Source organism: Pristis pectinata, chromosome 6 (assembly GCF_009764475.1).
Source record: "Pristis pectinata isolate sPriPec2 chromosome 6, sPriPec2.1.pri, whole genome shotgun sequence".
In the NCBI taxonomy this organism is placed as follows: Eukaryota; Metazoa; Chordata; class Chondrichthyes; order Rhinopristiformes; family Pristidae; genus Pristis; species Pristis pectinata.
In genome coordinates this window covers 49,273,463-49,294,846 of record NC_067410.1, presented here as the reverse complement: position 1 = coordinate 49,294,846, position 21,384 = coordinate 49,273,463, and the positions used below count along the sequence as shown (strand labels likewise).

The 21,384-nt window shown below is 43.5% G+C and overlaps 1 protein-coding gene across 3 annotated transcripts in view; it reads left to right on the top strand.

The window, feature by feature from the left end:
- Positions 1-21,384, top strand: part of dock3 (dedicator of cytokinesis 3) — an 822,502-nt gene that overhangs the window by 761,540 nt on the left and 39,578 nt on the right. For all 3 annotated transcript variants that reach the window (XM_052017225.1, XM_052017226.1, XM_052017224.1), the window contains exons 43-44: positions 11,833-11,919; positions 14,465-14,644. In XM_052017225.1, coding sequence (XP_051873185.1) covers positions 11,833-11,919; positions 14,465-14,644 — 267 coding nt within the window. The remainder of the gene's footprint in view (positions 1-11,832; positions 11,920-14,464; positions 14,645-21,384) is intronic.

The following is a 21,384-nucleotide window of genomic DNA, read 5'->3' as shown; positions in this document are numbered from 1 at the left end:
TAATAAATCCATTAAAACTATCACAAACTTAGTCTATTAAATTATACCACCAAATAACTATGTACATATATAAAATTATACAATTAGCTAATTATTTTCAGAGAGATATATACATAAATTTACCCTTTTTTTAAGTCTTCTCATTCATAAAACTTTTCACTACAAGCTATGCTTAACATTGCTGAAGTGTTTATTTCAGGCACTAGTAATTCCAGTAAATCACCTCTTCATGTAGGTCTAAAGCACATTTGGTCTGGCATCCTTCTCTATAATTGTTTTATTAACATAATTATCTCAATAATTTGGAATACATGTTATGCTGTTCAAATATTCGTATCTCTTCACACAAACATCTAAAGATTCTAATTACACAAGTACAATCATACAATGTATTTAGCACACTAATGAATATCACAAACTCAGGAGTAAGACACTACTTTTAACACTCTCTTTCTTCTTGCCTCTGCCCTCATGGTTTTGCATCTTGACTTTCTTTCAATTCTTAAACTGTGCTTTGCCCATTTTCTTCTTTGCCCTTTTAGTCTTTGCTGTGAATCAATCCCTTTTGAGGCATTATCTTGGGGTCTGCCTCCACCAGAACTCTCCCATCTGCAATGCTGCTGTGCTAGGGTTGCAGCACACTGACATCCACTGGTCACCGAAGGCTTGATCTTCCATTCTCCAGATTATAAATGAAACTAACAGACCTAATTTTTGTTTGTTAATTCTTTTGTGGAATAGGTAATAGAGTCATAGAGCAATACAGCAGGGATACAGGCCCTTCAGCCCAGTAAGTCCATGCAGACCATGGTGCCCACCCATCTAGTCCCAATTTCCTGCATTCAACCCATATCTCTCTAAGCCCTGACCCTGCATGTACCTATCCAAGTGCTCCTTAAATTATATTATTGTACCTGCCTCAACCACTTCCTCTGGCAGCTCATTTCATATACTCACCACCCTCTGCGTGAAAAAGTTGCCCCTCAGGTCCCTTTTAAATCTTTCCCCTCTCATCCTAAATCTATGCCCCCTAGTTTTGGACTCCCCTACCCTGGGGAAAGGATCCTCATTATTTTATAAACTTCTATAAGATCACCCCTCATTCTCCTATGCTCCAAGGAATAAAGACCTAGCCTGGCCAACCTCTCCCTATAACTCAGGCCCTCTAGTCCTGGCAACATCCTTGTAAATCTTTTCTGCACAAGGTACTCCAAGTGTGGCCTCACCAACAACTTATACAACTGCAATGTATTGTCCCATTATGTAACATACCATGGCGGTACAGTAGCATAGCAGTTAGCGTAATGCTGTTACATCACCAGCAACCTGGGTTTAATTCCAGCTGCTGCCTGTAAGGAGTTTGTACATTCCCCCCGTGTCTGTGTGGGTTTCCTCCGGGTGCTCTGGTTTCCTCCCACATTCCAAAGACATACAGGTTAGGAGCTGTGGGCATGCTATATTGGCACCGGAAGAGTGGCGACACTTGCAGGCTGCCCCAGCACATTCTTAGTAATGCAAAAAGACGTATTTCACTGTGTGTTTCGATGTACATGTGACTAATAAATAAATATCTATCTAAATAAATAAACATGATGCAGCATAATGTCCCATATGTGATGTCACATATTCTCAATGTGAAGTTCCCTGAGGAACCTTGATCAGGCATTGGTGACAGGTAACATGAATGATAGGAGTCACAGTCCATGTTCTTTTTAACTCCTTTTCACTTCTCATATTCTTTGTCTTGTTTATGCTATACCTTGTCATCATCTTCCTTTGCATCCTGGCTTCAGGGTGCAGCCTTCCTTCTGCTCCTGGGGCCATGGTTGGGTTTCCAACACTGCCTCCATTTGTGGAGTCCATTAGTTTTAGACATTTCTCATCCATGACTTGGAGGCACTCAGCAGGTTGAGCAGCATCTGTGGAGGGAAAAGATTTATCAATATTTTGGGTCGAGACTTTTGGGTCAGGACTTAGAGTGGAGAGTGAAGACAGCCTGAATAAAGAGTAGAGAGGGAGAGGTGAGATAGGGCCCAGTAGGTGATGGATGGATGGAGGAGGAATGTGAGATAATGGGCAGATGGAGCCAAGTGGGGAACGGTGAAGGATGGAGTTGAGAGACAGATGCAGGTGGGTGATAGGTGGAAGCAGACAAGAGAAGAAGGGCAGATGGAGCCAGGTGGGAGGGTGAAGGTGGAGACAGAGACTGGAAGGTAATAAGCAAGGACACCAAAGCTACCAGTGCTGGAATCTGATAAGTAAGGAAGGTGGTAATAGGAGCCATTAGGGGAGATATGAAAGGCAGGTGGATCCAGATGGTGGAGGGGATCCAGTGGGTGAAGTGTGTGGGTAGTAGTGAAACCAGGGAAGAATGAAAATGGGTCATGGGAGGGTTAGAAGGGCAGCATGGGAAAAGGAACAAAAGTAGGAGGACTGCTGGTGGATTGGAAGGAGAGAGAGGGGGGAACACAGGAAGTAAGAGTTACCTGAAATTGGAAAATTCAACTTTCATGCCATTGAGTTGTAGACTACCCAGGCGGAAAATGAAGTGTTATTTTGTTAGTTTGCGTTGGGCCTCACTTTGGCAGTGAAGAAGGCCGAGGGCAGACAGATCAGTTTGGGAATGGGAGTTGAAATGGCACGTAGCCAGGAGCTTTGGAGTTCCTCATGTAACCAGGAGCTTTGGATGGCTGAAGACAGAGAACAGGTGTTCTGCAAACCTGTCGTCTAGTCTGCATTTGGTCTCTCCGATGTAGAGGAGGCCACATCAGGAGCACTGAATGCAGTAGGTGAGGTTGGAGAAGGTGCACATGAATTTTCTTATTACCTCCTGTATTCCCCTCTCTCTATCCTTCTGATCCGCCTCTGGTCCTCCCATTTTTGTTCCCTTTCCCCTACCCCTCCTCCCCTAGCCCCCATCACCCATTTTCATTCCCTCTACCTTTCCCTACAAAGTGGTTTCTGTCGGACTGTTGTCCAGTAATTGTTCCTTCAAATCTTCTTTGACTGTCCAAATTGAACATTCAGCCTCCCCATTGAAGTTAGGATGACATGGGACATAAGGATGTGTCAAAAACAATTAGCATGCACGAAGGTCTAAGAGGACCTCAGAACAATTAGCCAAAAGTAACTCCTTCATTGGACCATGAGTGGAAAAACTGTCCCGAACTCTTCAACTATTGTCTGTCATGATCCAGGACCTTACTGGCCACACCTCAAGCCACTTGGAATGATTATTCACCAGGATTAGAAAATAGTCAGGCCCGAATGGAAAATAGTCAGTGTGCACCCAGAGAAATGGTCATGCCAGCTCTCTCTTTGTCTGTGTTACAGCTTTGAATGGGTGCAGCCCTGACATGCAGAACAACCTCTAATGAAATCCATAATGTCCTGCTCAATTCCTGACCAATATACATAACCATGAGCCACTGCTTCATATGTGCAGTTGACAGATGCTGAGAATCCACCATTGTAGCGCTTTCAGGAAGACCACGTTGTGGCTCCACCACAAAACCGTGGTTCTCAGCCCCTTCCTACCATCTTCAGCAGAAAGGACGAATGTTTGCACTAATGTATTTGTCTGTCACATACCCCTGGGAAAGGGTACACTTGTAGACCTGTCTCCACACAATGTTACACTGTGTCGTCATGGCAGTCTCAATGCCTGTGACTGGGAAATCCTTGTCAACAGTCTTTACAGATTTTGCATTCAAAGTTGGAGGTTGCTGTGACAACAGTATTCACAACAAGTATACACCGTGGTGTTCTTTTTAGAGGTACAATATTGTATTGTGTAGATGAACTACAAGAATAGCACTCCCCAGTGTTGGAGCCAGGAGACTACTAGGATCAAAACAGCTGATGCTGGCCAGAAGGTGGTCAGCAGAAACTTCTGATCTGTGGACAAGGTGAAGAGGCAGACCTAAAAAAATGGTGAACATGAGTGACACCAAAAATAATAACTAATGCCTCCTTGTTAATCGGTGCATAATTTCTTTCACTGGAGACGATTATGCATGCTGCATATGCTATAGGCAATTGGTGGCCGAAGTCCACAACATGTGTGATCACTGCAGCTCTTAGAAAGTTGGAGACATGACATAAGAGCCATAGTGCCCTCTTGGCATGATAATGGACAATAAAAGAGTTACTGCTTAGGCTGACCTTGCATCATCTGCTCCTAAGGTTCTAAAGTTAATCAATAATGTAGTTTGTAAAAAGGTGTTGGCAGGAAGAGAAACAAGCACAGTATTGAAGCATGCCAAGGAATGAATGGAGCCTCATCATGTTGTTCAGGCTCCCCCACGTTCAGCAGCACTGCCACCTTTTCCTTTACTTGCTTTAACTCAGCTTTATCTACCTTACCTTACATCCTTCACGTTGTCTTACATTATATTTACTATGCGTCAGGCTCAGGTTCTAGTAGTGGAACCTCTTTGACCCATATGTGCTCACTATTGGCCTTTATTGCAATCAGGATGACATTTTCATTATGCGGGCAATGGGCAACACTCTAGAGCGTTTTATCAATCAAAGTCTGAAAGATTTTAGGGGAAGGCCTGACCACATAGGATAGATGTTTTGACATAGAGATCCTTGTGGTTGTGGAACATCAAATACTGCCCTGGTCCACCTTCTGTTGGTTAAAGACTTGTTTGATCCTGCTTGCTGAAAAATTTAGTTCCCACCAGCTCTGCAAATAAATCTTGAGATGTGGGCCATTGATATTACTCATCATCAACCACTTTGTTTAAGATGACCTTGGATAAGCCACATAATCACACTGCTTTGTCCAACTGTGGGATACAGCAAATGGGGTTGCCCATCCACCAGACTGAACATTAACCAGTAACTTGGGCTATTCTAATTCATGCAACTCCTCTTCTATCCATGTCTAAAGGGTATAGGGCACCAGCCAAGTCCGGCAACTGAAACTCTGAGCATCTTGATGATTCATTGTAGCCAACAATGCCACTATATGAATCTTCGACTGGGTCAATAAACAGTGTAAGCAGACCATCTAGCCCTGCCTTTAGAACTTTCCTAGAATCTTAATTATTTTTGCAGACAACTGCCTATTCTTTGTAAACCATGTGTTCCACTTGGTAGCCAGTATAATAGTGATTGAACAAGACCAAGGCTTTGTACAATTGGCATCTATGTGACCTAGGGATTACCCAATAAAAAATTATTTCCATACCTTGTGCCCTGGTTTATGGTGTCCAGACTGAAATTCCCCTGCACCTCTCAACACTATTTCTATTGAGTTTGCAGTTCTACAAGCCATTCATTCCTAAGTCAGCTCTAGTGTAAGGAGGAGTTCTATCTGTGAGGCCGAAGAGGAAATGATCCCATGGCACATGGTTCAGACACAGCCCAAATTGGCATTAGGCTTTTTAAAATGATTCTACAATCATCTATAGTCTCTTCAAGCCTCTGGTGTTAATAGTAAAGATAAAAGTTTTGACAGATTGCCAAAGGTTTGTGGGCTAAAATGGCTTAATCAAGCCTCTGTGATCACATCAAATGATAGGCTGAACATATAGATTGCATTACCAAACCATACAGCATTACACAGATATCAGATTCAATCTGCATTAAAAAATAATTTTGTTTCATGCGTGGATTACATTCATAACTTCATTATATTTTTGGCCTTTGAGACCTTTTTTAACTATTCAAGATACATGTCAAACATCTCTCACACTCTGTCATAATTACCAGGATCTGATATGTACCCCAGTAGCATCATCACCTCCACCTTCATCCCCAGTGTATTGTTATCTGCCTCTCTGTGATGCTGTGTTGTGTCATATAATTTATTCAGACCGGGAGGTGATTATATTAATTGGATCTCACCTGAAGCCGCAAACACAGTACAACAGATTTTCCTTGTTTAACCACATGACATATTCCTTAAGGTTGCAGCAAGCCCACCAACCTTAAAGTAGAAGTTTCCTTTTAATTAGTGTCACAGTCCAAATACCACACTAATTTTGTCACAGTCCTTCTGTGGTCCCTTGGCTGTTCTGTCAGAATTGATTTCCTCTTTTTCCTAATTTGGTGTTATCTATGAATTTCACCAGTTTGTAGTGTTTATACATTCAGGCCACTTAGACCATTTAGAAACAAAAGGACTGATAACTGGGCCATCCAATCACTTATCACTCTGCCTTAATTCAGTCCCCTACCTAGCACCCCAGTGCCTCCTTTTCAGCAAGTTCCTTACTCATCTTCAAGTATGACTAAGAATACTCACTGTCTTAAATTTATACCATAGCCTTTCATGTATGTTAGTGTGACTGTGATAAATACAGTCATTTAGAATGCCCCTTCTCCTAAAACATTTCTGAAAGCATTTCTGAAAATTAGTAAGGTATTTGGACTGTGACACTAATTAAAAGGGAACTTCTACCTTAAGGTTGATGGGCTTACTGCAACCTTAAGGACAATGTCATGTGGTTAAACCATGGAAAACTGCCATACTATGTTTGCAGCTTCAGTTGAGATTCAAGTTGGTTTGAATGAATTATACAATAACACAACACAGCATCACAAAATGACATATAACACTACATTGGAGGTGAAGATAGTAATCTGGTTAAACAAACAATCTGCTGGAGGAACTCAGCGGATCGAGCAGCATCTGTGGGAGGAAAGTAATTGTTGTTGTTTTGGGTCGAAACCCTGCATCGGGACTGAGATAGAGAGGGGAGATGGCCAGTATAAAAAGAAGGGGAGTGGTGAATCAGGAGTCTGATAAAGAGTGAAATATGACAGACAGGATGCACCAGGCAGGGGAGGAGAGGGGGGTTGTAGTTGGGAAACAGTGGCATGTGGGTGATAGATGGAAGCAAACAAAGAGAAAAAAAATGAGAGGCAGATGAAGTGAATAATTTGGGTGTTTTTGTATGGCATTCCTCAATTCTATTCTCAATGAATTGGTTAAGCTGACTACACCGTAAATCCAATCTATATCTGTCATTGCAATGTATTCTCTAACTTAATTTTTCATTCAGAGATGTAGCCCCTTTGTCTTTTCTCTGCCTCTGTACTTAGTTAAAAACAGTATTGTCATAACTGAGCTGGAATCCCTTATTCCCCCAACATGAAAACATGTATTTCAAGCAGGAAAGGAGTGGGAGTCCTGACTGAATCTCTCTCTCAAGCACTGAATGTTTTATGTCCAGCATGCCTATCAAACCATTCTCTTCAAAGTCCAAGATCAGCAGGTGGATCAGGAAAATAGGTTGGTTCGAATGACAAAGCTAAGTAAACCTATTTCATTAGGATGTGAGCTTTACAGACAACAGCTCATTTTCCCCGCCCATCCCCCAAATAGTCTGTATAGATGGAGTTAAACTAGTCTTTTTTTCTGTTCAGTTTAGAGTAAACCTAAATATATTACTGTAATTATTTTGTTAAGTGAGTCACTAATAAGAGCAAAGTACACCAGAAGATCCATAATGAGACACAGGGAATAATTGCAACTCAGCAGTTTTTAGCAGGCAAGAAATCTACTTGATTAAGTGAAATATTCAGCTTCAATGGAGAGCAAAACTCTTACCAGGGAAATTGGGAGGGCAAAAAGAGGACATGAGATAGTTTTGGCAGATAAGGTAAAGGAGAATCCTAAGAGATTCTACAAGTATATTAAGAGCAAGAGGGTAACTAAGGAAAGAATAGGTTCCCTTAAGGATCAATGAGGGCAGCCATGTATGAAGCCACAGGAGATGGGTGGGGTGTTAAATAAATATTTCTCAGCTGTATTTACTGTGGAGAAGGTCATGGAACCCAGGGAATTAAGGGAAATGAATAATGCTACATTAGAACATATCCACATTACAACAGAGTAGGTGCTGGTGGTCTTAAAGCATATTAAGGTGGATAAATCCCTAGAACTTGATCAAGTGTATCCTAGGACATTGTGGAAAGCAAGGGAAGAAATTGAAGGGGCCTGATAGAGATAATTGCATTATCTTTAGCCATGGATGAGGAACCAGAAGACTAGAGGATGGCTAATGTTGTGCCTTTATTTACGAAGGGCTGCAAAGACAACCCAGGGAACTACAAGCCGGTGAGTCTAACGTCAGTGGTGGGAACGTTACTGGAGGGGATTCTCAGGGACAGGATCCATCAGCATTTAGAAAGGCTGGGACTGATAAAGGATAGTCATCATGGCTTTGTGTATGGGAAATTGTGTATGGGAAAAGTTTTTTAAAGAGATGGTGAAAAGAGTGATGAGGTCAGGGCAATAGATGTTGTCTACATAGACTTTAGCAAGGCCTTTGACAGGGTCCCACATGGTAAAATAGTCTGGAAGATTAGATCACATGGGATCCAGAGCTAGAACCATAGAACAATACGGCACAATACAGGCCCTTCGGCCCACCATGTTGTGCTGACCTTCAAACCACACCTATGACTATCTAACCCCTTCCTCCCACATATCCCTCTAACTTAAATTCCTCCATATGCTTATCTAACAATCTCTTGAACTTGTCCAATGTATCAGCCTCCACCACCACCTCGGGCAGCGCATTCCATGCACCAACCACTCTCTGGGTGAAAAACCTCCCTCTGACATCTCCCTTGAACTTCCCACCCATTACCTTAAAGCCATGTCCTCTTGTTTTGAGCACTGGCGCCCTGGGAAAGAGGCGCTGGCTGTCCACTCTACCTATTCCTCTCAATATCTTGTATACCTCTATCATGTCTCCCCTCATCCTCTTTCTCTCCAATGAGAACAGCCCTAGATCCTTTAATCTCTCCCCATAATCCATACTCTCCAATCCAGGCAGCATCCTGGTAAATCTCCTCTGCACCCTTTCCAATGCCTGCACATCCTTCTTATAATGAGGTGACCAGAACTGGACACAGTACTCCAAGTATGGCCTAACCAGGGTTTTGTAAAGCTGCATCATCACTTTGCGGCTCTTAAACTCGATCCCACGACTTATGAAAGCTAACATCCCATAGGCTTTCTTAACTACCCTATCCACCTGCGAAGCAACTTTCAGTGATCTGTGGATATGAACCCCCAGATCCCTCTGCTCCTCTACACTGTCCAGAATCCTGCCATTTACCTTGTACTCCACCTTGGAGTTTGTCCTTCCAAAGTGCACCACCTCACACTTCTCCGGATTGAACTTCATCTGCCACTTGTCAGCCCAGCTCTGCATCCTATCAATATCCCTCTGCAAGCTTCTACAGCCCTCCACACTATCCACAACACCACCGATCTTTGTGTCATCTGCAAACTTGCTAACTCACCCTTCCACCCCCTCATCTAAGTCATTAATAAATACACAAAAAGCAGAGGTCCCAGAACCGATCCCTGCGGGACACCATTAGTCACAGCCCTCCAACCTGAATGCACCCCCTCCACCACAACCCTCTGCTTTCTACAGGCTAGCCAATTTTGAATCCACACGGCCAAGCTTGCCCGGATCCCTTGGCCTCTGACCTTCTGAAGAAGCCTACCATGCGGAACCTTGTCAAACGCCTTACTAAAATCGATGTAGACCACATCCACTGCACTACCCTCATCATTCTTCCTGGTCACCTCCTCAAAGAACCCTATCAGGCTTGTGAGGCAAGATCTTCCCTTCACAAAACCATGCTGGCTGTCCCTAATCAGTCCATGTTTCTCCAAGTGCTTATAGATCCTATCTCTTAGAATTCTTTCCAACAGCTTACCCACCAGAGACGTAAGGCTCACCGGTCTGTAATTCCCTGGACTATCCCTACTACCTTTTTTAAATAAGAGGACAACATTCGCCACCCTCCAATCCTCCGGTACCATCCCCATTGACAACGAGGACTCAAAGATCCTAACCAACGGTTCAACAATCTCCTCCCTCACCTCATGAAGCAGCCTGGGGAATATTCCATCAGGCCCCGGGGACTTAACTGTCCTAATATTTTCTAACAACTCCATCACATCCTCTCTCTTAATATCTACATACTCCAGAACATTACCCTCACCTACAGTCTTCTCAGCATCATCAAGACCCCTTTCCTTGGTGAATACTGAAGAGGAGTATTCATTGAGAACCTCACCCACTTCCACAGCTTCCAGGCACATCCTCCCACCTTTGTCTTTAATCGGACCTACCTTTACCCTAGCCATCCTTCTGCTCTTTACGTACGAGAAAAAAGCCTTGGGATTCTCCTTAACCCTGCTTGCCAAAGCCTTTTCATGTCCCCTTCTCGCTCTCCTCAGCCCTTTCTTAAGCTCCTTCCTTGCTACTCTATATTCCTCATGAGCCCTGTCAGATCCTTGCTGCTTACACCTTATGTATGCAACCCTCTTCTTCCTAACTAGTTGTTCCACCTCTCTCGTCACCCATGGTTCCTTCACCCTACCATCCCTTCTCTGCCTCACCGGGACAAATTTATCCCTAACATCCTGCAAAAGATCCCTGAACGTCGACCACATGTCCATAGTACATTTCCCTTCAAAAATGTCACTCCAATTTACCCTCCCAAGTTCTCGCCTTGGAAGGAGACAGGGTGGTAGTGGAGGGTTATTATTCAGACTGAAGGCCTGTGACCAGTGGTGTGCCACAGCAATTAGTGCTGGGTCCTCATATTAACAATTTGGATGACAATGTTGTTAACATTGATACTAAATTTGCGGATGACACCAAAATTGGTTGGTATAATGGACAGTGAAGAAGATTGTCTAAGATTACAACAGGATTTAGATGAACTGGGAAAGTGGGCCAAGGAACGGCAGATGGAATTTAATTTAGACAAGTGCAAGATTTTGCATTTTCATATGACAAACCAGGGCAGGATGTACACAGTAAATGGTAGGGCCCTGGGAAGTGTTGTAGAAGAGGGAGGCAAAGGGGTACAGGTACATAGTTCCCTGAAAGTAGCGACACAGGTAGACAGGGTGGTGAAGAAGGTCCATGCTTGCCTTCATCAGTCAGGGCATCAAGTACAGGAATTGGGATGTCATGTTACAACTGTACAAGTCATTGGTGAGACCACACATGGAGCATTGTGCACAGTTCTGGTTGCCCAGCTATAGGAAGGATGTCATTAAGTTGGAAAAGGTGTAGAAAAGATTCACAAAGATGTTACTGGGACTGGAGAACTTGAGTTATAAGGAAAGACTGGATAGGCTGGGAGTTTTTTCCCTGGAGTGTTAGAAGCTGAGGGGTGACCTTATAGACATTTATAAAATCATGAGGGGTATATATATTGTAAGGTGATGGTCAGTGTCTTTTTCCCAGAGTAGGGGAGTCTAAAACTAGAGGATGTTAAGGTGAGAGGGGAACCTTTCCACAGAGAGGGTGGTGGGTATATGGAACAAGCTGCTAAAGGAACCTGTAGAGGTGAATACAATTACAATGTTTAAGAGATAGTTGGAAAGGTACATGGATAGGAAAGGTTTAGAGGGATATGGGCCAGTGCAGGCAAATGGGACTAGGTCAGTTAGACATCTTGGTCAGTATGGACAAGTTAGGCCAAAGGGCCTGTTTCTGTGCTATTTAACTCCATGACAATTTTTGGTTGGGGCTAATGGTTGGGAATGAAAAAAGCAGATTTACATCCAATTTTGTCAGTATTCCATGGCAATTCAGTTTAAATTGTCTGGCAAATTACTAGAAAACACCTTTCCACATGCAGATTGGAGCATAAAGTGTTTGATGTGTTTTTGTGTGTGATGTTTGGGGACCTGTATGTGTGAGACCACAGTGTTCTGAGGCTTGCTGGGACTGACAGGGATTGTCTGACATTCTAAAGTTACAGAGTGTGAAGTACTGAAGTACCAATATGTGGTAGTAATAATTTTGTATCATCCTGTATCCTGTCTAGAGCCTCTGGATCGAACGCACAACCTTGACCCTCACACACAGCTTGCCTGGGATCTCCCGCTGGTTTGAAGTTGAGAAGAGAGAAGTGGTAAGGTCCAGCCTTTTAATGCTGATTTTAGGCATGGTCTATATTATTACCTTATTTTAAACCTTTTGTCACAATTGGCTGACAATCACTAAATTAATGTTAAAGGCAAAGACCCATTGTACAGGATTCTATCAATAATCAGAAGAGTAGGAGTAGAGATGAGGTAAATGAGGAAGAATGGTTAGGCAGTGTAAAGCTTTTGTAGAAAAAAAACCTAGGCTGCGAGTTCTGTTTTTAAGATCTTCCAGATGTCCTTTAGAAATCTAATAAAATCAAATCAATCTTAAATTGGTTTAATTTTCATTGACATCAGCTAGTCAAGTCCCATCAATTTGAATTTAACCACGTTCAGTTAAAGTGGCTGGAAAGCAAAAAACTGCAGGGCAGAAAATTCTCAAAACACTCAGAAGGTCAAGCAGCATCTTTGTAAAGAGAAACACTAAACGAAAGAACATGAGTGGAATGGAGACAAAGTAGTTACCATGCCTGTGTTACCATGCCTGAGAGTTGTCACACGGAAAAATGTTCATTTGAACCAAAATCCAAGTTGTCAGTGGGTCAGTGTGTATATGCACTGACAGGAGTGGCCAGTTGGATTTTAGCCCAGGCTGACAACTCGTGAACACATGAGAGCGACCCAAGTGTAAAATCCACTATTCACAAGCATGCTTTCTAGTCTTGTTTCCCCGAGGGTAACATCAGGCCTGAGGGAGGATCACCCTTGTGAAATCAGCCCCATACGGCTTCTGCTTATTTCTCAGTAGCCTTGCAACTTTCTCTCACATGCCCATCAACTACTCTTTGATTCTTTTGCCACTTACCTACACTAAATAGTAATGTACTGTAGCTAATTAATCTACCAGTACACCTTTGGGATGTGGAAAGAAACCAGAGCATCCAGAGGAAAGCCACCGACATGATCACAGAGAGAATGTTCTAACACTACACAAACATCACCTTAGGTCAGGATGTAACTTGGTTCCCTGAAGCTGTGAGGTGGCAACACTAACTGCTGCATCACCCTGCCTCTGCCCATTGTGTCTTGCTCAGAGCAGCAATGTTGTCCAAGCAGCTGAGTTCCTGGGTTATGATAGTGATACAATGTTCAAGTCTATTTCTATTGAGACTGTCCATGAGGGTCCTAACATTCAGACTGTGGATTGGAAGTAGTCTGTGGATGGTTTGTTTTAACGTGGGATAGTCATTGTATATTAGCTACCACGTGAATGTGATTGATGCAGCCTTGATCAACAGCAATGGGGACCAAGACAATGCATGGGTAAACTCTCTCCCTCTCCCTCTCCCTCTCTCTCCCTCTGTTTCTTCCTCTCTCCCTCCCTCCCTATCCCCACCTCTCTATCTCTCTCTCTATCTCACACACAGTTTTCCCTGTTCCTGAATAAAATTTACTTCTCAGTAACCTTTATTTCAAAGCAAAAAAGTCTGAGTTTCTCTGTTGCATATTAAGCTGATGGGGGAAAGCCCTGGCTTATTTTGTTAATTATTGAAATGAGGCAGTCCCGTATTTGACTTGAGCCCTGCATCTGGTCTTGGAACATAGCTTATGAAGGGAACATATGATGGCCAACCAGTGACCAATTCCCACAAGAATTCACGTGACTTAAATGAGGATCAATCGTGGCTTGAGTGTATTCCTATCTATAAATCCTTTCTTTCTTTTCCAATCTTTTTATTAATTTTCAAATTAATAAACATAACAATGGTAATGATACACATGATACAAAGAGATCGGGATTACAATAATAACATATACAGACACAAAGAGTAAAATATGTAATCTGAGCCTCCCAATCTCTTGATAATTGAGCATGAAAAAGATTTAAAAAGAAATTTGATTATATGAAAAAAACCCAAACTAAAAAAGAACAATAACAAAACAAATAATAATAATAAACAAAAACTAACCAAAAAACTAAACAAAAGCTGGGCTGTCGTATTTCATCGGTTAAAAGCATTATTATGTCATTAATTCCGCTCCTCTATATTCGAATAGAAAGTTATTGAAAAGGATTCAGAAAAGGTCAACTTACATCATATGAAAATGCTGGATAAATGGGCTCCAAGTTTCTTCAAATTTAACCGAAGGCTCAATAGTACCACTCCTAATTTTTTCTAAGTTTAAACATGTTATAGTTTGGGAAAACCATTGGACTGTAGTAGGAGGTTTAAGATCTTTCCATTTAAATAGAATGGATCTCCTGGCTATTAATGTAACAAATTCAATCATACAACAAGCTGAGGCAGATAAATGGCCAGAATAAATATAAATCCATACCAGGCCTCATCCCTCACCATCTCTGAGTCCACCTGAAGCACTAAGAAGCACTCTTACAAATCTTGCCTCATGTGCACCTCTGATTTTCATTGTTCTGCCAGTGGCAGCTGCCTACCACTTAAGATCTGGAATTTCCTTCCTAAATTTCCACAACTCTCCATGTATCCTGCTTTAAGAAGCTCCTTAAAACGCGACACAGAGAACCATATCAACTGTAATTTATAATGTCTTATATTTGGTATGTGACAGGTGGAGGTGAGCCCTCTGGAAAATGCTATCTATGTTGTGGAGAACAAAAACCAAGAGTTGAGAACTCTCATCAACCAGTACCAGCACAAGCAGCTGCATGCTAACATTAATCTGCTCAGCATGTGTCTGAATGGAGTGATAGATGCAGCAGTGAATGGAGGAATAGCCAGGTACCAGGAGGTAAGAGACAGCTGGAGCAGGCTTGGATTTACACTCAGATAGTGAACTAAAGCAACTGCGATCTCTACGATATTTCTAGCCCCATTTCCGAACATTGCCTATCACAAATAATGACTGGGACCTTCAAACCAAACTGGATAATTTCACAACCATGAATCCAAGCTAAATTGGGCACAAGGTAATTAACCTGCAAGTCACACTGAAAAATCACAGTAAAACTCTTTTAATCCAGCATGTTTAGGACTTTGGTGGAGCTAGCAGATTTTCAGGATTATCAGATTTTTTTAAATTAATACTCCAACACACTTTTAATTCACTTTTTTTAAGGTGTTACACAGTAACATTTCAGTGAACTCAGTAAGTTTAAAAGGAATGCATGAAACAGAACCAGCAGTTTTGTGGGAACTCAGGAACCAGAGCCCTGGTGAGTGAACAGAGAGTGTGGGAACTGGGACCCCAGTGCGTGAACGGAGAATGTGGGAACCGGGACCCCAGTGAGTGAACAGAGAGTGTGGGAACCGAGACCCCAGTGAGTGAACGGAGGGTGTGGGAACTGGGACCCCAGTGAGTGAACAGAGAGTGTGGGAACTGGGACCCTGGTGAGTGGAGAGGAAGTGTGGGAACCAGGGGCTCGGTGAGTAAAGACGGAGCACAGCAAATATCACCTGATGAGCCAGATGCTGAACCATTGGGATTTCCAAGTGGCTGGATAGCAGATTGTCAGAGTTTTAAGTATTGCGCAAACACCCAAGAAATTCAAAGGTCTATATTTTAATGAAGAATTAATCAGCTAAAAGTGTAGAATTGGGAATATCACTCAGGAAATACTATCTGAGGGTTTATTTTGTAGCCTGTTGTCCCTCACATTTCAAGCAACTAAATGTACCAGACAGATGGGTGAATCACACAAGTTGTAGAAATGAGAGTTTGTAAATCTTATTTCTGTTTGTACATTCATAAGATTAGGAAATTAATGTCAATCTGAGCAGTACAGTGAGCCAGCATACTACATCTTCCTCTCCGGAAACAGGACTTAAATTCAACCCAGCCAGATTGAATGTAAATGTTACTTACCCTTGAACCCATTTCCTAGCAAGCATAATTCTCTGGCACTAAACTAGTGAAAATGAATCACAGATCAGCAACCTCAATCAAGTAGGGCATAGGAATGGTTGATAAAGGGATGGCATAGAGTGTACTTTCTGCTGGGCTTGGTGTTGGGCCAAGCAGATGGAGCCTGAATCCAATTTACATCATACAGGCTTGAGGGAACTTGGTGCTATGCATGAGCTTAAGTAAAACAGAGAAGTATTTTGTCTTCAACATATGAAGATAAACAATAACAACTCTTAAAGCTAACACCTACAGTACACTATCAACAATGCGGATTGGAAATCCTGAATTCTCTTCCCGCCACACCATTGATACAGGAATTCAGTTGAATTTTTCAAGACTGAGCTTGTTAAATATTGATTAAGTAATGGTATTGACAGAAAAAGGTAGAGGAGTAAGTGAGAGACAGGTCACTAGTGATTTTATTACATTGCATACGCTTGATGTGTTGAGTAGCCCAATTCTGTAACTATTTTCCTAAATTTATCAGGAAGCAGAATTGGTATTGACTATCTTAAGAAACCAAAGAGCAAACTTAAAATAATATCAAAATAAAAAAATGTAATAATAAATAATTCTAAGAAAGCACTAAGAGGGCTGGTAAGTTCCCTGGACCTACTGACCTGTTGACCTGCACCCTAGTGTTTTAAGAGAGCTGGGTGCAGAGATAGTGGACACATTAGTTGTCTTCTTCCAGAATTCCCTGGTTCTGGAGAGCTCTGAGTGGACTGGGAAGCAATGGAAGTAACACAGCTATTCATGAAAGTAGGAACAGAAATCAGGAACTACAGGCCAGTTAGCTTAACATTAGTTGTCAGCAAAATGCAGGAAGACAGTAGGACTGAAACAAAGACCGTTCCATTTATCCATCAAAGAAACATCCATTGCTCGTGCCCATGTGAGTTCTCATAGACACACCTTTGAGTTGGAAAAAGTGAGTGGAGTTGAAGGAGAAGTTGTTCAATGTAAGAGCAAGTTCAGCCAATAGCTACTGATAGTAAGTCATTAAGAAAGAAAATGGAGTATTGGTGTTTTGTAGGAGTGCAAAAAAGATTTATTAGATTGATTCCTGAAATGAGGGCTTTATCCAATGAGTAAAGATTAAGTAGATTGGGCCTATACTCTCTGGAACTTAGAACACTGAGAAGTGACCTTATTTAATCAGATACTGTAAGATTATGTGTAAATGCCGTAAGGATTCTTCTGGCACATGAGTCTAGAACTTGGGGTCAAAATATCAGGGTGATGAGCTGTCCGCTTAAAACTGAGATGAGGAGGACTTTCTCCTCTTAGAGGATTGCGAATCTGTGAAATTCTCTGTACTAGAACGCTCTGGGAGCTGAGTCATTAAACACATTCGAGGCTGAGAAAGGTGGATTTTTGGACCACAGATGAAACAAGAGTTAAAGGAATGGAGCAGAAAAGACCAGACCTTTTTGAAGGGCAAAGCAGGTATGAGGGACTGTACAGCCCACATCTGCTGCTTTTCCCTATGTTCTGTAATTGTAAATTCATTCGTGCTAGCTGTGCCCCATAATGTCCCCATTAATTACAAATCATCATGATTCCATGGAGTAATAGCTGTCCAGGGGCAGTTGTTTAAAAGTCTCATTTAAAATGTCCACCTTCGATGAAATCTATGTGCTTGGTTATTGATCGTGAAAACTGGGGAAGAGGGATGTAGCAGGCAGAGGGTTGGGAGATGGAAGGATATTTGAAACCGATGTCACTTAATGGTCAGAAACCCATACATCATCAAAGTTTTTATGGTATTTTAAACAAATTGTGAATATATAGGCAGTATTAACAATGAGTGAGATCCCATAGAGATAATGGTTGATGCAGTCGGTTTTACTCATGGGAGATGAAGGGTTGGATGGGGACCTGAAAGGTCTATGTTGTCCTTTTACAGATATGACTGACTGCTTAAATCTTATACCCAAATACACATTCCCTACACTCTGTCCAATTTTCATACTTACTGAGCCAGCTGTAGAAATCCATCATGAACAAACCTGCAAGGCCAGCGATAGAATTAGTGTTTTAAGAAGGCAAGTTAACTCTATCCCAATAAAATTGGTAAATTGGTTTATTATTGTCACATGTACCGAGGTACAGTGAAAAACTTGAATACCGTTCATACAGATCAATTCATTACAACAGTTCATTGAGGTAGTACAAGGGAAAACAATAACAGAATGCAGAATGAAGTGTCACAGCAACAGAGAAAGAGCAGTGCAAGTCTACAGTGCAGACAATAAGGTGCAAGGTCATAATTGTGAGGTCAAAGGTCCATCTTATCACACTAGGGAACCGTTCAATAGTTTTATAACAGCAGGATAGAAGCTGTCCTTGAGCCTGGTGGTACGTGTTTTCAGGCTTTTGTATCTTCTGCCCAATGGGAGGGGGGAGAAGAGAGAATGTCCAGGGTGGGTGGGGTCTTTGATTCTGCTGGCTGCTTTACCGAGGTAGCGAGAAGTGTAGACAGAGTCCATGGAGGGGAGGCTGGTTTCTGTGATGTGCTGAGCTGTGTCCACAACTCTAAAGATTCTTGCAGTCCTGGGCAGAGCAGTTGTCATACCAAGCCATGATGCATCCGGATAGGATGCTTTCTAGGGTGCATCAATAAAAATTGGTGAGTGTCAAAGGGGACATGCCTAATTTCTTCAGCCTCCTGAGGAATTAGAGGCACTACTGAGCTTTCTTGGCCATGGCAGGATAGGGCAGGCATTGGTGATGTTCATTCCTAGGAACTTGAAGCTCTCAACCCTCTCGACCTCAGCACCATTGATGTAAACAGAAGCATGTGCACCGTGCCCCACCCCCCACACCCCGAAATCAATGACCAGCTCTTTTGTCTTGCTAACATTGAGGGAAAGGTTGTTGTCACTAGGTTGTCTATCTCTTTCCTGCACTCCGATCCATTGTTATTTGAGATATGGCCCACTACAGTGGTACCATCTGTAAATTCGTAGATGGAGTTAGAGCAGAATCTGGCCATGCAATTGTGAATATATAGGAAGTAGTGTAGGGAGAAGAGGACACAGCCTTGTGGGGCACCAGTGTTGAGGATAATCGTGGCTGAGGTGTTGCTGCCTATCCTTACTGATTGCAGTCTGTTGGTCAGTAAGTCAAGGATCCAGTTGCAAAGGGAGGTGTTGAGTCCCAGGTCTAGTAGGAGTTTGGAGATGAAGAAAAATGAAAATGGCTGGCTCAAATCCTATTACCAAGTGGCTTGTGCTTAAGCAAGTTGGACATATTGACCTGGATTTTCCAGTAAGGTGTCTTGTTTTTTTTAGTAAATTTCACCAGTAATTGATCAAACCAGGGCAAATAACCGCATAATCTTTAGTGTAAATTCAGTACAAATATTCACAGAATTTTAAGTGTAACTGATGTGCAGCACAGCTTGGGCTTATGTGATCTTCTGTGCCAGTTTAAAAGAATCTAGTTCCACCCACAAGGTTAAGAATGATCCAAGTGAGTCATAATTATGCGAAGGGTCTGCTAACTGTGCCCTTTGATGAAGCATTAAAATTAAGTTGGTCTTTTTGAGCATTACTGTATGTTTTAAAAGCTTTTCAATACTATTTCTTAAGTTTACTCACTACACCAAAATAACTGGGTGGTGGTTCTGTAAAGTATTTTGAAGTTGTGGCAACTCACCGTCTAGTTGGGCGAACCGGCTCGGCAGTCGGGTCGCGCGGCGTCGGAGCGACGAGGCCCAAGATGGCGGTGGGCCTCGTCGTTCCGAGCGAGGGGGAGAACCCACGCGCGGGAAAGTCCTGATGACGTAGGACTTACGTCATTGCCGGTTGTTTTGGGCGGGAACATTCTCCCTTAAAGGGCCCGCGCAAGGCGGGAAAATAAACCAGTTCTGTTTGGCAATCCTCCGAGTAGAGTCTTGTTTTATTCTGCGGTAGCAACCGCTACATTGGTGACCCCGACGGTCCAAACGGCTTTTGGACCCGCGAAATGGATGACAGCACAGCAGCCAACGCAGTGGCCCTCAAGCTGCCCACCTTTTGGACACTTCGGCCCAGCGTCTGATTTGACCAGGCTGAAGCGCAATTCCACCTTCGGCAGATCACCTCCGACTCCACGAAGTACTACCATGTGGTTAGCTCTCTGGACCAGGAGACAGCCGCCCAGGTTGGAGATTTCATCCAGTAGCCTCCGGAGGAAGATAAGTACCCGGCTTTCAAAGACCTTTTGATCCGGACCTTCGGCCTCTCCCATCGTGAGCGCGCCGCCCGCCTGCTTCATCTGGATGGCCTGGGGGACAGATCCCCATCCGCCCTAATGAATGATATGCTGGCATTGGCCGACGGACACAAGCCATGCCTGATGTTCGAACAGGCCTTCCTCGAACAGCTCCCCGATGACATCCACTTGTTGTTAGCTGACGCCGACTTCAGCAACCCCCGTGAAGTGGCCGCCCGGGCAGATGTCCTGTGGAGGGCCAAGCGCGAGAGCGGTTCGTCCGTCAGTCAAATCACCAGGCCGCGAGCCCAACGCCCGCCTCGCCCGGCCCCAGCAACCGAGCAGCCACGCCCCAGGAACACAGACAACGACACGGGTGACCAGCTGTGCTTCTACCATCCTCAATCAAACGGGTTGGTGGAACGTTTTCACCGCCATCTGAAATCGGCCTTGATGGCCCGCCTGAAGGGTCCTAACTGGGTTGACGAGCTGCCTTGGGTCCTGCTCGGCATACGCACTGCCCCCAAAGAAAACCTCCGCACTTCGTCAGCTGAGCTTGTATACGGGGCGCCACTAGTTGTCCCCGGGGATTTCATACCTGCCCTTCGGGACCAAGGGGAACAACCCCCAGCAGTCCTACAAAGACTGCGCGAGAAGCTTGGCGCCTTGGCCCCGATTCCCACCTCATGGCACGGTCAAGCCCCATCCTGCCAGCCCAAGGAACTACGGGACTGTAAGTTTGTTTTCGTTCGTAGGGGCACACCTCGGGCGCCATTGCAACGACCCTATGAGGGACCGTTCCGAGTCATACGGAATAACGGATCCACTTTTATTTTGGACATTGGAGGCAGGGAACAGGTTTTCACAGCGGACCGCCTCAAACCGGCCCATTTGGATCTACAACAGCCTGTCGAGGTTGCCACGCCGCAACGCAGAGGCCGCCCCCCTAAGTGGCAGCTGGCACAGCCCACGGACCTTGGGGACTGTCTCGCCGGTTCTGGGGGGGGTTGTGTGGCGACTCACCGTCTAGTTGGGCGAACCGGCTCGGCAGTCAGGTCGCGCGGCGTCGGAGCGACGAGGCCCAAGATGGCGACGGGGAGAACCCGCGCGCAGGAAAGTCCTGATGACGTAGGACTTACATCATTGCTGGTTGTTTTGGGCGGGAACATTCTCCCTTAAAGGGCCCGCGCAAGGCAGGAAAATAAACCAGTTCTGTTTGGCAATCCTCCGAGTAGAGTCTTGTTTTATTCCGCGGTAGCAACCGCTACAACGTCATTTTAATCATTGATAAAACAAAGTTACACATTGTTGATGGATTGTCAGTAGTTAAAGTGTTTATTTATTTGCAGAACCCACTTTAAACAAACTGCACTGTTGCTGTTGAATATATAAATGAACATTTTCTTTCAAATTATCTTCAAAAT